This window comes from Sander lucioperca, chromosome 21 (genome assembly GCF_008315115.2).
Source record: "Sander lucioperca isolate FBNREF2018 chromosome 21, SLUC_FBN_1.2, whole genome shotgun sequence".
NCBI lineage: Eukaryota > Metazoa > Chordata > Actinopteri > Perciformes > Percidae > Sander > Sander lucioperca.
Window position 1 is genome coordinate 16,932,926 of NC_050193.1, and position 16,777 is coordinate 16,949,702.

At 40.8% G+C, this 16,777-nt stretch overlaps 2 protein-coding genes across 4 annotated transcripts; one reads left to right on the top strand and one right to left on the bottom strand.

Moving 5' to 3' along the window:
* Window positions 1-165: 165 nt before the first annotated feature.
* Window positions 166-11,762, bottom strand: pick1 (protein interacting with prkca 1). Its single transcript, XM_031320820.2, has 13 exons — window positions 11,517-11,762; window positions 10,566-10,631; window positions 9,803-9,914; window positions 8,665-8,793; window positions 7,644-7,710; window positions 6,882-6,971; window positions 6,735-6,788; window positions 6,487-6,549; window positions 6,253-6,386; window positions 4,114-4,206; window positions 3,942-3,992; window positions 3,659-3,803; window positions 166-2,038 (listed from the first exon to the last, which is right to left on the bottom strand). The coding sequence occupies exons 2-13, from the start codon at window positions 10,604-10,606 to the stop codon at window positions 1,770-1,772; spliced, it is 1,248 nt and encodes a 415-aa protein (XP_031176680.1). The 5' UTR covers window positions 10,607-10,631; window positions 11,517-11,762; the 3' UTR covers window positions 166-1,769.
* On the top strand, window positions 8,673-15,744 carry LOC116065353 (galectin-1-like). Of its 3 annotated transcripts, none has more exons than XM_031320828.2 (5): window positions 8,673-8,823; window positions 12,204-12,278; window positions 12,438-12,517; window positions 12,726-12,897; window positions 15,414-15,744. In XM_031320828.2, the coding sequence occupies exons 2-5, from the start codon at window positions 12,276-12,278 to the stop codon at window positions 15,558-15,560; spliced, it is 402 nt and encodes a 133-aa protein (XP_031176688.1). In that variant the 5' UTR covers window positions 8,673-8,823; window positions 12,204-12,275; the 3' UTR covers window positions 15,561-15,744. The 3 variants fall into 3 exon arrangements, with proteins under 3 accessions (XP_031176688.1, XP_035852487.1, XP_031176689.1); XM_035996594.1 differs by having other exon boundaries at window positions 12,453-12,517; XM_031320829.2 differs by lacking the exon at window positions 8,673-8,823 and having other exon boundaries at window positions 12,011-12,278; window positions 12,453-12,517.
* Window positions 15,745-16,777: the final 1,033 nt, after the last annotated feature.

Genomic DNA, 16,777 nt, shown 5'->3' on the forward strand with positions numbered 1-16,777 from the left:
ATACATCACAACGTACCGATTTATAGAGGATTAAGCAAAAATACTATTACAAAAATATTATTTTTCGGGGAAATTATGGTCGCACAACCATAGTATGTTAATCCGTTTTCTTTTTAAAGTTTCACAGAGACTGCGTCAGCGCAATAATTAAAACAATGCTGAACCTTAACTTACATTTTTTATTTAATCCATCGTTAATTGAAAAAAAACAATATCCCTTTAAAGTAGGCCAAACACTACATCATCATTATACTCATAGCCCGATCTGTGCAAGACAAAATAACATGCAGCTGGTCCTTCTGATTGATTACATTCAAGGAAAACAATACACGAACAAAATGTTTTTTGGAATTTCACACATGAACTAATAATGCACTAATTGGTGCGATGCTGCCTCCAAGTGTTCCCAACAGTAAATCATGAAAATGCACAAAATCATCTTATCCCCTCTGAAGGCAAAACGAATTTGACAGAAAACAAAGAGCAACAGAAAGTGGATAATATTCAATATAGAATCAATTTGTCTCATTAAAACTTTTAAATATACTTTGACAAACAAATAAATAAGGTGGGAATGACAAGGAAAAGTTAAAACATCAGAGTTTTTACACTCACTCCCTTTGTACATACTTAAACATAAAGCATTTTCAATCCGTTTCCACACAGTGGTAAAGCTATTTGAAGCTGTGTGTGTGTCCATTACCCTTCTCCTCCTAAAAAGAAATACTACCAGAGTCTGGGGCGCTGCTGGTATGGAAAAAAGTCTGCTGTTGAAGGAAAGTGAGAAATGCAGGTGTGTAAACTTGAACTTAAAGCATGTGGTACGAGTAGGTGAAACAGATTCACTTAAAAAAAGACTTTGGTTGTGAAGCTTTTCACAGCTGGCAAATGCAAGCTCTCCCATGATAGAAACTATTTTTTTTTTAAGTGTTAAGAACAAGAAAAAAGCAGAAGACAAAGGAATGTAACAGCTGCATGTAACAAACTACACGTAGGAACAGAATTATGTCTGTCAGTCATCTTCAACAACTCCTTCACATGTTTCTATATTTATAGTCGTGTCATTTGTTTGTTAAGCTGTGGACAAAATATCACTTAACATTGACCACAAAATATCATTTTAGCTAAATAAATCCCAAGTCCAAAAAGTTTGTAGCAAAGAAAATAACAAAATAAAAATGTAAATATCTATAACTTTAACAATCCACAATATGCACATTGACAGGCGGCCCAGACCCATTCCGCACAATAGAGAGCTAAGAAGGCACACCTCATAGGCATATAAATCCTACTCTGCACATTAAAATCCCCTCCACAGCATTCAGAATAAAACTAAATGGCCTTCTGTGAGTTGTGTCTCTCTCACAGTCATTAAGCAATGACCTTACATGTGGCCGACCCATCACAAGCAGGAAGTCTTTTAAAAGGAAATGTTGACAGTCAAAAGTTACTGTGGTAAAATAATCACAAAGCCGTTGATTTGAGAGTTTTTGGGGAAGAAAACACCACCGACACACCCACATACAGCGTTATAGCAGCAGTTTTCAGTAGTATTCACCTATATGATAGTGTTATCCATTTCAACTGCTACAGTATAATCCACTACTTGGGGAGTGCATCGACATTAAATGCAAGTGAAGAACAGTTATGTTAGAGGGGTGAACTTCATCTGCACAAACACACACACACACACACACACACACACACACACACACACACACACACACACACACACACACACACACACACACACACACACACACACACACTCATTCGTCATCGATCAGTTTCTCAGCGCCGTTCTCTGCTTGTCTCCCTGTGCTGCTCCCTCCTTCCTCTCCGCCCCCGCTCTCCTCTTCCTCCTCCTCATCCTCGTCTCCAGCGTAGGAGAGCGACTGGCTGCCGTAGTTGATCGTGGTGCGAGAGAGGTCCACTTCGATGGGGAAGACGTCTGCCTCCTTCAGGATGGCGTAGCACTCGTCATAGTAATGTGACATGCCTGAGACGAAGCGCTGCAGCTGGAACACGATGTCCTGGACTGTAGGTGAAGAGGGGAGGGGGAAGAGTCGGGTCTCTGTGTTAATAAACTCAGTGATGGATAACATAAGTTGCACACTAAAAAAAAAAAAAAATGTGAAGAGAACGAGAACAGAAAAGAGAAACAGAGGGTCACAGGTTACTGCATGGTTTTCTGGTCTGGTACTGAGGGCCAGATTATAGGAGATCAAACTGCTGAATGTGAATGCTATGGCTCTCCATAGGCAGAATTTATTTTTGTATTGCTTTGTTGGTTTTTCTGCTCCATATATTTACATTTCTCTGAATTTTTTGCAGTGCTTGTTTGGGCATTTTTGCAGAGTGAATCCCCATTACAATGTCCAAGATAATCTATGCCAAAATTAGGTTATTATATGATATTATCTTGATAATCACAAGTATAAAGTGTAAATCTAACACTGTTAAAATAAACATAGTTTTGAAACATTTACACTTTAAACAGTGGACAATAACATGAACAATAAATATGCAACTTGGTAACCTCTCTCTCTCTCTCTCGCTTGTGTTTCATGTGTGGCATAGAGTTTAGATTCTCTGCCCGAGCCCGAACTTGACCCGCGGGCCGAGTCGAGCTGATATGTCCCGCCACTATCCTCGGGCCGGGCTGGGCCCTTCATCAAGCATTTGTGTTTTTTTAATCATTACTTTATTAGCCTAATTGGGTGGGGAGAAAGCTCTGCCTCTCCAGCTTCTCCCGTAGCTCTGGGTGTATGTCCTGCACTGACTTGAGTGTGAGGTAAACTGCTAAATCGTGTCTCCCCCATCTGTAGCACTGTCTTCAATAATTGAGCAACCAGGCCAGATTGTTTCAGATATCCCACGAGTCCTTTAGCAGCAGATATGGTCTCTCCTATACCCGGCGCGTTGTCGGCCAATGCGTCGGCATGCAGACCGTGGCGAAGGACGGTATTAATTAGGTGATGGAGACCAGAAAGTCTCCTATATGGTTCCAGGGCTTTGATTATGTTGCTGCCTTGATCTGTTACCCTCACTATTCGGCTGAGAGAGCTCGGGTTGAGGTTGTTTTTTTTTTTTTTATGTTTCTTCATTCGGATCCATTTGCGATCCAGTCCATTCTGAATAAACAAACAACGCAGTTTACATGTTTCGTCCTTGTAAACAGATATCTGAAGTTCAAACAACTCGGAATTGTAGTTGAGAACGTCAGTTATAACGGTCCACGTATTAAAAAATTGTCAGGGTTAAATCGGGATCGGGCTCATAATTACAGTTAATGTATCGGGCCGGGCTCGGATGCAAGGTGCACGGGCTCGGGTAGGTTCGGGCTTGATTTTTTGGGCCCAATCTAAGCTTTAGTGTGGCATGTATACTGTCTCACCCCTTCATCCTCTCACATCCTGTTTTAAATATCACACGCTAACGTGTGTGCTTAAACCTGTGACCTCGTACATCCTGGCATGGCTGTGTGGTTGATTAAACAACATGTGGGCAGCGAGTAACGGACGTTGTTCCATTTGTGATGGATTGAGAGAAACTGATCAGACGGATGTGATGACAGAGTATCACCAGCGTCAGTTTACACCTGATGAGAGTGAGTAACTGGAAGAAATAGCTGAAAATAATCCCAACAACAACAGACCATGTTTCTGATCCAGCAGCTCTATCTTCTCCAGAACATCCTTCCTCATTTTGGCGAAGCGAGCGCGAGCCTCCTGCCGACACCGCAGCACCAACCGGTACTCATAGTTACCAGTGCTGACGCGGTACAGGGGCTCTCCCATGGCCTGTAATAAAAAAGCACATTAATCAAATGCTTCAGATAATATTTTGAGTGCAAGAATCCTCTGACCGAAGTAAAAAGCAGCCCATTTTTCAGTTGGAAACCTGTAGATCTCGTGTACATCATAAGAATGAGAACTCACAATACTGCTGTATTCTTCATCGTCCATTTCCTTCACCTTCAGGCAGTATGACTGAAAGACACACAGGATTTCATGCAGTTTCTGTGGTGACTGATGGTGAACTTGTTGAACAGATGATAAGTGATGGCACTGCGCTGCACGTCACACTAAAACAAAAGTGCTGCTGTCTTACCAGATATTCAAACTTCACATCCAGGTACTTGCGGATGGTGAGCTTGGTGTCTGGTATGGCCTTGTGAAGGTACGTGTTCAGATCGTGGAGCATCTGCGACAAGATATGATTGGTTAATGATTTGATATAAAATCAGACAGCCCATACAGTCACGTAATGAGATCCACACATGACGGAAAACAGAACTCCAGACATCTTCAAAAACAAGTGTGTTTTTTACTTTATATTCATGATGTTTTATAAAAAAAATGTTTTTCTTTACCCTGGAAATTCAGAGTTCTCGCGAGAGCACAATTAGAATTTGCTCAGCGAGTCACTCTGGCATTCAGTAATGATGCTCATTAACTACGCCCTGGTAGCCGAGCTGCACCAATCACATCGGTGTATCTGATATAGGCGGGCCAGCTAAACAGATGACGACAGCACTGTGACATCGAAGTCATTACTAGAGCCCGACCGATAAAGGCGATTTAAGGCAGATACTGATACAAATAGTTTGTGATTTAAAAATCCGACATTCCGATATATCGGCTGATATATATTAAAAAAAAAAAAAAATCCAGAAACGCATAACAAAAAAAAAGATTTCCCTAACATTAGTTATTTGTAGTTATTTATGAGTCCTCACTAAAATAATATGATAATGCAGTTTAAAAATAAACTTGTTTGTTTTATGGAACAGAACAGAGGAACATCAAAATATATTAAAGTTCTGATAAATAAAAATACAAACTTAAGCTATGAAACTTAAAGTCCTTTGAACAAAAACACAATAACAACAAAAAAAAAAAAAAAATCAAAGAGTGTTGTAGAGCGTCCTCTGGTGGACAGACTACGCAACGCCAACACCTGAACATGGTTGAAGGGGGTTTCCTCTGTTTTATATTTTATTTTTTAAATATTCATTTATCAGAATCATTTATTTGTCATTATAAATGATTCTGATGAATGAATATTTAAAAAAAAAAAATATATATATATATATATATAGGCCATTATTAATGCAGATACCGATAGTTCAGAAAATGCCTAATATCGGCCGATTATATCGGCCCGCTGATATATCGGTCGGGGTCTAGTCATTAGTAAACATTGCTAGATGGCTACGGATGAACACCAGTTGTTTGAAACATTTTGGCCGCTACAATGAACCAGTTAGACTTGGCTTTTTATCTAAAGGAGGAACAGAAGACGGCACTCGAATCGTTCCTTTGCAAGAAGGACGTTTTTGCTGTTTTGCCGACCGGATACGGCAAGAGTTTAATCTACCAGTTAGCTCCTCTGGTAGCTAAGAGTTTAATCTACCAGTTAGCTCCTCTGGTAGCTAACAGTTTAATCTACCAGTTAGCTCCTCTGGTAGCTAACAGTTTAATCTACCAGTTAGCTCCTCTGGTAGCTAACAGTTTAATCTACCAGTTAGCTCCTCTGGTAGCTAACAGTTTAATCTACCAGTTAGCTCCTCTGGTAGCTAAGAGTTTAATCTACCAGTTAGCTCTGCTGGTAGCTAAGTGTATGGGTATGCTCTGGATACGTCACCCTGTGTATTGTTGTGATTGGTCGTAGTGTTATCCATTTGCGTGCAGTGAGATTTTCATGCATGCTTGGTGCCGCCCCTCGAGTTTGGCCATTTTCATTACTCATTGCCAGACCCTTAATCTTTCGGATTTGGGTCTGGATTTCCAGGCTAATTTTTGTTTTTAAGAGGCCTGAGTGTTCCCAAGTGCAGTAAATGCTTCAAAGTAGGGCTGGGCGATAGGGAGAAAATCAGATATCACGATATTCTTGACCAAATACCTCAATATTGATATTGCAGCGATATTCTAGGGTTGACAATTGATGCTCTAACAAAATATCTTCACACTTAGATTTTAGATAAATAATCATCAGTAATGTGGACAAAATGAGTGAGTGAGGAAAAGGCAAATAATAGAACAGCTAGAACAGTCTGGTAAGTTCAGAAAATGACATCACTTTACTGTAATGCAGCCTTTAAAACTAGGAAAAGACAACACGTATGTCATATCACGATATGACGATATCCAAAATCCAAGACGATATCTAGTCTCATATCGCGATATCGATATAATATCAATATATTGCCCAGCACTACTTCAAAGCCAAACTTGAATCTGTACTCACAGGTTTGATGGTCTTCAGCAGCTTAATACCGTATTTCTCAATGTTTCGGTGAGCATCGGCAAACTTCACAAAAGCCTCGCTGGCGGCAGCCTGGGGCTCTCGTACGCCGATGACTGAAAAAACATCTCCAAACGCTGGAGGGGTAGATTTTCAAATCCAAATTAGATATGTTAAACACTAAACAATTTAGTAACACTTTGTTTATAATTCCTGATTTTGATCCCAGTAACTCACCTCTGTGAGTTTGAGAAAGCTCAAAGAAAGCTCTGAGCAGTCTCTTCGTGTGCTCCATCAGCCCTACAAGCAAACACAACAGTGAGACGTTGGTTCGAACAAACAGCAACATGTGCATCTTTAAGGTAAAGCACCTTAGCACAGTGTATCTGAGGAAAACATCAGATTAACAGGGACCTCATTTATCACACTCAACAGCAACACTTTAGTTTACTGAAGGCCAGTTTTGTAATGTGATTAGTATTTACCTTTGTAGAGCTCTGCTGTTTTCTCCAGCTCTTCCAGTCGTTTGACCAGTCCATCTGGAAAGTCAAAAGAATTCACGTGAGTTACGCTTCATATCTACCTTTATAAATCCACTAATAAAATCACAATGTTCATAATAATCATCTCACCGTTGCATAGAATAGCTCTACTGAGTCCAAGAGCATCTGCTGTGCCTGAGCTCATATTCTCGACCAGGCGGTGTTTGACTTTCTTCAGCACTGAAACACACACACACACACACACGTGTTAAATGCGCGCGTGCACACACGCACGCACACACACACACACACACACACACACACACACACACACACACACACACACGTGTTAAATGCGCGCGTGCACACACACACACACACACACACACACACACACATTTGTGGCACTATCTTTGTGGGGACCCGTCATTGACATAATGCATTCCCTAGCCCCTTACCCTAACCTTAACCATCACAACTAAATGCCTAACCTTAACCCTTACCCTCACCCTAACCATAACCTAATTCTAACCCTAATCCTAAAACCAAGTCTTAACCCTTCAAACAGACCTTTAACCTTGTGGGGTCCAGCATTTTGGGCCCACAAAGCTGTTGGGACCCCACAAGTATACTGGACTCCTGGTTTATGGACCCCACGAATATAGTCAAACAAGCCCAAACACACACACACACACACACACACACACACACACACACACACACACACACACACACACACACACACACACACACACACACACACACACACACACACACACAGCACTGGATACAAGTTACAGTGATAAGGGGAATATACATAGCATCACATTAAATAATCCACATGTAGAAATATGAACAAACAATGGTCAAGACTAATAGTGAGTATGTGTGTGTCTCTAGTGGGGGAGATACCTATATCCAGAGACTTCCCCTGTTTGGGGTCTGCCTGCAGTTTGTTGTAGTGGATTACTGCGTCTCCCTGTGAAAACACAATCAAGAGAGACACACAGATGACTCAACAAAAAAAAGAAACTGTGTATGTTTAAAAGAAGACCATCTCTAGAATACAAACTATATCTTCCATTACTTTAATTTCAATAAAAATCCAAAATGAACAATTAAAAATACGTGTTACCCTTTTAAATGTGGTAAAATTGATAATGTGAAAACAGTTCCAGCTTCATTGTGTCGAGGGTGAAATCCACATTCATTTGCACTGAATGGCTAACAGCAACAACACAATCTAATCCTTTAAATCCAACGTTGCACCCCATCTTTAATCCGTCACACAGGAAGTCATGGAATTTTCTGGGTGCGAACAATGGATGCCAAAAACAACACAGCCACTGTGCACTGGTGACGTTATGCCGAAAGCTAAAGGCTATTGTCCTGACCTCTTTAGCACAGCTCGGCAAGCCGGTAAAGTCCCTCTTCTCCACAGACCTACGGTGGGTTTGCACCCGTAAATAGTAAACTGTCTGACTATTTACTGATAAATCTGCAGCCTCGGCGGGACACAGAAATGTGAGTAATGTTTTATTCCTTTTGCCTGTTTCTATTAATGCCATATGTGCTTGATTTCTTTTTTTAATGCATTATAAGACACTGGTGGTGTGGAGTTTAGTTTGTTCAACTTTCAATTGTCAGACCAATAGGACATACTGAGAAGTTTTCTGAATATAAGACAATATTCAAACAAACACTGATTTTCCAGCCATAAAACAAAATGACCTGGTGGCTGGTTTTAATTGTCTATCTAAGTCATCAATACTTTAATCTCTAACAGAGAAGACAACATGGAATTGGTCAAAATCTAGACTGTGTATTCACAGAACTGTAGAAAAAGTAAATAATAAGCCATATGAACATATCCTTGTGTTGTTCAGGACTGTAATGACTCTGGACTGTGATTCCATTCCCAGTATTTGTGTACCTGTACAGCTTGAATCATCTTGGCGACCTCCACTTTGGTCTTTCCCTTCACTGGTTTCCCATTCACGCCCGTGAGCTCATCACCTGCTGCCAGTGTCCCATCCAGAGCGGCCGGGGTATTATCAAAGACCTGTGAGACGACAGAAACCACATTTAAAAGGTAAAGATGACATATACACGTATGTTCTTACATTTTTTACTTCACAGAAATGTTCTGTAATACATTCATAAACAGTTATAATTAAGGAGGCACCGAATCCAGATTTTTGGGGTTCGGCCGAATACCAAATCCAGTGGTTAAGATTTTGCCGAATCCGAAAACGAATACCGAATCCTACCCCCATCCTCAGTCCATTAACACAGTAAACACATTAATGAAGTAAACAAGATCCACAGCCTCTAAAATAGTTAAATGTAACAACTTAATGTTGAATTCACACGCTCTTTTCATATCGTAGGAAAGCACATCGCTATCGCCGGCTGAGGGACAATTTTGTTTGGCAAATTTTCGCTAACCAGTTTATGATGAAGGCATGTTAGGTGGAAAGCTAACGTTAGCTAACAAGAAGCAGCCGGACGTTCGGTCGCTCCCACTGTAGGGAGACTCATTTGCCGAGAGAACAACTGACAGCCCGGGACAGGCACTGTCTGGTTAACACAGGTTTTTAGCTGTGACTGTCCTCCCTTTGCCGTACCTGGGGTTGCTGTGTTTTGGCTGCTGTCTGTAGATTCCTTAATGCACAACTCGTATTCTTTTGGATGTTTCATGTGCAGGTGTTTTGCCAGCGGCGATGTTGTGTGTTGTTTGGGGTCCTTGTTGTCGCGGGACAGGTCGGCATTGCGGGTTGGGCATGTGGCTCGGCTTGGGTCGCCTTCTTTTGGCTGGGGGTGCTGCCGGGCGGCGCTTTTTCTGCTTGTGAGTTCCATTTTCACTTTCTCACTGCCTACTGCATTGAACGGTCCACCTACATTACGTCGACCAGCGTGGCACGCGCAGTGCAAGCGTAGGGTTCGGTGGAAAAAAATTCTAAGGTTCGGCAGAAACAGAACCCCGTCAAAAAGCCCAATATTCGGCCAAATCCGAACCTGAATCCTGGAGTCGGTGCATCCCTAGTTATAATCAATTGTTCTGTGCATACCTGAACAATGTAGAGACACGGACAGTACTGTGCCCCACCACCAATGCTGATCCCTATAAGGTTATTAGCATCTTTCTTCAGACACACAGTACCAGGTACTGTTGGTATACCACTGTGGAGAAAAAAACATATTTTGAGAATTCAATAGCTTTTTTTATTATTACGGCATTATAGTATGAAGCTCTTCAAGTTCATAAAAAATCAATCAGTTGAATAATTAGTGCAAAGTTTATCAGGAAGCCCTCATATAAGCTATTGTTTTAATCATTAAGTCATATCTCATGGTTTGATTTGTCAGTGTATGTGGTAGAGCTGGGCGATACGGAGAAAATCAAATATCACGATATTTTTGACCAAATACCTCGATATCGATACCGCAACTATATTGTAGTGTTGACTATTGGTGCTTTCACAAAATATTTACACAATGAGATTTTTGATCAATAATCATCAGTAATGTGGATACGCGGGTAAAGGCAAATAATAAAACAGTTACAACAGTCTGGTAAGTTCAGAAAAGTACATCACTTTACTGTAATGCAGCCTTTAAAACCAGGAAAAGACACCACTTATGCCATATTACAATATCCAAAATCTAAGACGATATCTAGTCTCATCTCACGATACCGATATAATATCGATATATTGTCCAGCTCTAGTATGTATAAACTAAAGATTTAAAAATGGCCATACTGTTACACACACTGAAACCCAAAACTGAAATATGCAGACAATAAAAAGGAAAAACATAATTGTGACTTACAGTTTATCCTCCTCTAACTCATAGTCCATGTCTGTGAACATTGCAGGACGGTGTCACTCCTGATCCCTGTAAAGCATGCGAGTGATTATGACAAAACTCAGTAACGGTATGTTAAATATCGTGTGACTGTACCTGAAGATTGATATGATGAAGACAAGTAACACCAAGCCCGTTTTCTGACTATTTTGAGCAGTTCTCTCGGCAATGAATGAAATAAAAAGTGATTTAAAGTGAGCTCATTCTGGTGGGAAATACTGCAACTATCAAATGGTTACATTCTAAAACGTTTAACGTGGCTTAAGGTCGGAAAACAACGATCAATGATTACCAAATTTCTCTCTCATATTGCTCCTCATAACCACTGAAAACTGTCAAAAAATCGAACCCAAAGTCTAATTATTATTGACGTTATCTGACATTAAGCGTTTCTGCTTCATTAGAGCCTATTGTAAGGAAAAAGCTTAACGTGGTTTAATGTACCTACTAACGTCCCTAATAATTGGACTTTGGGTTCAATTTTTTGACAGTTTTCAGTGGTTATGACGAGCAATATGAGAGATAAATTTGGTGATCACTGATCGTTGTTTAGGTACATTAAACCACATTAAGCGTTTTTTTTAGAAAGCCCCCTGTGCAGTCAGTGAGGAGAAGAAGCTGCAGCAGCAGATGGACAAACAGCTGGTAACTTCCAATGCATGCTAACTACCCGATGTTGGCCAGTTACATTTCTCTAAATGCGTCTAACAGTTAAACTCAATACAACGTCCTATGTGGTTAAAAACAACGACTGTAATATGTGTAGTCACGGAAGCAAGCAGCAAGAAATGTGCTTGCTAACGCTGGCTTATTAGCTGCTAACGTTAGCAACGGTAGGCTATTAGCCATAGACAGTATGCTATTAGCAGGTGGAAGAGCACATCCAGAAACGTTAACAGGCCGTAAACAATTTACCTTTATTAGACTTTGCACCAGTTTCCCATACAAAAGTCTCTTAGTGTATATAAAAAGCACAATATCTTTTTGAAATCGCTCCGTTTACTCGCAATGAAATCTTAATTTCTGAATCCACTGACAGCTCCCGTGTTTACTTTCTTTTGTCACTTCCGGCAACATAGCGGAAGTTGTTTTAGGGAAAAGTGGTCACATTTGGAAACTCCAACTCCACATTATTTAGTGGAAATACAACATATATTTATACTGACTATCTGTATCGATGTATAATTTGTTATCAACGAAAATAAAAACCTGTAAAGTCCTACAAGAATATATAATTATGAGGTTTTACCGGTTTCACTCATCTGGTTTCACCGCCCTCCGGTGGTCACAGTCAGGAACTGCAACATTTACATTTCTAACTGGCGTCAGTGATACCATACTGCCACTCCCGGTAATAATTAGTGCAGCTGTTACTCACAATCTGTTCTGTGATCGAAGAGGCAATTAATCTCATTATGCAAACGGAGTTGATCAGTAATGATTAAAAAGAGCCGTGCCTCTGCATTCAACAGGCTTCTTGATTGTCTTGATGATTAATGGCCGACAAACTGTTAAAAGTCCTTTCACTGAATCTTTTGTGCTTCACGTTATAAATTAGGTGACATTTCACAGTCGCAGTAGTACTTACTTTTTGTCTTCCAGGGCAGAAGATCTTCCTACATCTTCCTTTAGCTCCAGGACTGTTGTTCACCAACACCAGCAGCCAAAATAAGCATGGTAAATTAATGATTTTATTCCACTCCATATATACAGATTATGGATTAGCACCCTGTAATTTGTTGACTAAAAATATCAACACGTTTGTGAAGACCAGTAATCTCCTTATTTTCTAATTCACTCGCTCTTCAAACTAAACTGCACATCTGTGTTTCTCAGGAACTTGAAATGAAGAATGTACATCTGAGAGTTGGAGATCGGCTGAAAGTGAAGGGGGAAATTATGCATGATGCTGAGAGGTAAGTGAACCAAACTCATACATTTATTTTAAGTTAGATTCTTTACTTTATAAAATAATATGGTGATATTTATACAGATGCATTCCAGAAAAAAAATGTGACTTTTTACATTTAGTAGTAGCCTGGTGATGTGATATGTTGAATATTGATTCTGTGTGGCGTTTTAAACTCTGCAAACACCTCAATGTATAATCTCTGATCCCCTCAGATTCCAGATCGACCTCGGCAGTGGTGCAGACGACCTGGGACTGCACTTTAACCCTCGTTTCCACGATGACGACGATGGAGCTGTTCTCGTGTGCAACTCAAAGACTGACGGTTCCTGGGGCGATGAGAAACGTGAAATACATAACCCACTACAGAGGGGCACAGATGTCAAGGTGAGGGAATCTGACTGACTGAAGGAAGGGAAGATGTGTGTATTTGGGATTGTCACACAGACTAGTTTGGGTTTTATTTAGAGAGGTTTTTAGATGTTCTACTAAAAACAATTAGATTGCTGTCTAATCTAAGGATAAAACTTGAATTATATTTGGTGCCAAAATGAATGTTTCCATGTCAGTGCTCATCTTGAAGCCCTAATGTTTAAGACTTTAAAGTGCTCATATTCTGCTTTTTGGCTTTTTCCCTTTCCTTAATTGTGTTATATATCTTTTTGTGCACGTTATAGGTTTACAAAGTGAAAAAGCCCAAAGTCCACCTCAAAGGGACTTACCATCTCCAACAGAAAACAAACAGCTCTATTGTAGTCCAGCCTTTACTTCAGAGACAAACGTGGTCACTTTGTAACACACGTTATAATGCTCGCCTAGATGCTAGTGTGGCACGCCCTCATACTCTGCTTCTGACTGGCTAGTAGTCCTTACCTAGCTACTGCGCATGTGCGACTCCGAACAAAGATGTAATAGAAGTGAGATGTCTCACTCTGTAGCTAAAACAGAGAGCTCAACACACAGGGTGAAAAGAGGAGCTACAGCAATGTGCAGAACAACAAAAATATGGTGTTTTTTGAAAATTAAACCATGTAAACCTATTCTGATATAACCTCTAAATACAATTATGAACCTGAAAATGAGCATAATATGAGTACTTTAAACCATTTTCAGGAATCTTGGTTTAGTTCTGGACTCAAATAACCTGACTCCACCAGATGGATTGCTACGCATTTGCTCGGCATATCCATCTGGGAACTTTCCGTTGGAGAACTTTTGGGAAGGGGCGAAAATACTGGTTAGCTGATTGGATAAACCATCTGTCTATCACCACCTGTTGGTGATAGACGGGCCAAATCAACCAATCAGATCAACGATATATCAAACTCTTGCCGAAACCAGTTGGGAGAAGAGAAAAAAAAAAAATCTTTTCCTCTGAGAAAAGCCTCCAGTGCCGTTTTTTGCTCTTCTTTCAATGAAGGAATACTTTCTAATTCGGATAAAACTTGCGCGATAGCTACGCTCATCTTATCCGTGGAAGCTGCCACGTTGTTTAGACTGAACAGTCGCTTCTCGTTGCATCACACCTAAACCCGCCTCAAAACCAACGCTGATTGGTCGGTCATTTGACGAACAGCTCCAAATTTTCTGTCTCAAGATGCCAGACTGATCTGCGAGTGGAAAACTGGAGCTTGCGAGATCAGGATGGTCTCACGAGGCTAGGACTCAAAACCCACATCAATAGAATTACAAAATCAGCCTATACCACCTCAAAAATCTAGCTAGACTAAAAGGACTTAGACAAAAAGGCTTAGAGAAACTTATTCATGCCTTTTGTTTTAAACAGTGTCTTGACAGGTCTCTGTAAAAAGTCAGACAACTGCAGCGTATTCAAAACGCTGCTGCCCGAGTCCTCACTAAAACCAAGAAATTAATTAATTATTCTCAGAGCTTTGCACTGGCTTACTATGAATCAAAGAAATTATTTAAAAAATATTGTTCTTGACTTAAAGCAGTATCACCGAGCTGATAATCGGCCGTTAGACAGTCTGGCAAGGTCAGTGACTCGAGTGTTTTCGGTGTGTTCCGTGCCGTCGTCCGTTGGCGGAGCTGTCGGCCTTCATTTTCGGAGACAGGGCAATCGGTACTCACCCGGAAATGGCGAGTGGGATGAGCGTGCCTCTCAAAATCTGACAAACCTTTCAAACTGACCTTTGTTGACCTGAAATGAAGACAGATTCAGCAACTGCACGGCCTATTTCTCGCTTAAAATGTTTTCAGAAACACTTTTCGGTGAACTATTTTAGTACAATATGAGATCGTAATCTCAATGAGTTGCCAGTAATGGCCGTTCGAAAAATCCCAAATCCGGAAGCAGCAGCCAGATCCATGTGACGCGTTCGTCCAATCAGCTGCTGGTTTTTATTTTTTGGGCAACGATACAGATTAGCGCCGCCTGCTGTTACTATATACATGTCTGATATGCTGCTCTGCTACGAGCCATCCAGAGCTCTAATCAGATCATAAGACAGGCTCACTCACCGTCCCCAGGGTCAGACCCACCGTCCCCAGGGTCAGACCCACCGTCCCCAGGGTCAGACCCACCGTCCCCAGGGTCAGACCCACCGTCCCCAGGGTCAGAACCAAACACGCAGGACTTGCTTTCAGTTTCTATGCACCGTAGATCTGGAATCAACTTCCAGATCTCTTGAGATCTGCCCCAAACCCTTTGTTCTTTTAAATTAAGGCTTACAACTTTTCCTTTTTTGCCACTGTTTTCCCTTAGGTCATTAGATGGTCAATCCTACACTTCTATGCTTTTGAATTCTTTTAAATCTACAGTTTTATGCTGTTTTATTACCTTTGTATGCTTATGTAAAGCACTTTGAATTGCCTTTTGTGTCTGAATTGTACTATATAAATAAATTGCCTTGCCTCGCTGAAGTATCTTTTTTCTATTTCAGCTTGTGTTGAAGCTGGTTGGAGACATGTTTGAAGTGGAGCTTCCTAATGGACAGGAAGTCCAGTTCCCTAACCGTCACAACATGGACGTCATCAGCTACATTAAAATCGTTGGGGACTTCAACCTGACTTCCTTCAAGATATGCTAAGAGATGAAACTGCTGTAACACATGAATACTGCGTGTATCAGTTTGGTTAAAGACGAGACTTTAAGACTTGGTCGGTTATTGTTAGACATATAAATCAGATGTAGATCTTCAGTGAATTGGAAATGTATCTTTATTTAAAAATGCTGTTGTTAACAAGAATATACAATGTTTAAATCCAAATGATCTTGTTTTGTTTTATTTGAAGGGTTATACCTTAACGTGTGTGTGTGTGTGTGTGTGTGTGTGTGTGTGTCTCATATCTCCTTCAAAATGAAACGCTGCATTAAAAATGCCATAAACACATGGCATGGCACAAAAATGAAGCCTTTGCATCAAATGGCAAACCCTTTTTTCATAATAGTACATTTTTAGATATATCATGTCCACACTGTTGTTTTAAATCTAAATCCTTCGTCTGCTTATATCGACATTTCCATACAATATTCTAAAGCGAAAGTAATCTGCTCGGAGTGGTTGAAATGTGCACTGTAAACATCAATGAAACAGAAAATATTTATTTGGCAAACTAGTACTGTTGTAACAGTAGCAAGAAAAAAACGCCTATTAAACCAGGTGTGATTTATGGACACCACTGTAAAGTAACTCAAGTTGGGCTGGACTCATCTGACTGATGAGTCCAGCCCAAGACTGATCACATGATCAACCAGTGTGGCCCTGATCTCATCAGAGATTGCTCTCCTTCCTTCTCTTCTTTGCCCTTGTCCTTTCTAACTTGTCCTCTTCTTCTTCTTCATCCTCCTCATCCTCCAACTCTTCGTCCTTGAACTTGTCCTCATTGTCGTCCCCTGTCTCTCCCTCCTCCTCCCCTTGCTCTCTGTCCATTGTTGGTATCCATTGTTCAAAACAGGTAATCTGACCTTTGACCTATTCATAGGCCTATACTAAAGCAGTGATTGGTTAGTGATCAGTAGCCTAGCACAGATCCTGGAGGCAGGGCTGGACTGGCCATCTGACATACCGGGCATTTTCCCGGTGGGCGCACTTTTGGGCCGAATCGCCGATATAAATAGGCCTTTTTTATTTTTATATAAAGAACGCACAGCGGCCCATTGGTTAATTTTCTTTATTGGCACTGGCCTGATCCAATCAAATCCACGAATCCCCTTCCCACTCCGGGCCGCAAATTTACGAATCCCAATATGGCCACGCCTCCTGGCCCTGAGACACGAGCTGTAGGCTAATAGTTATGCGGGAAG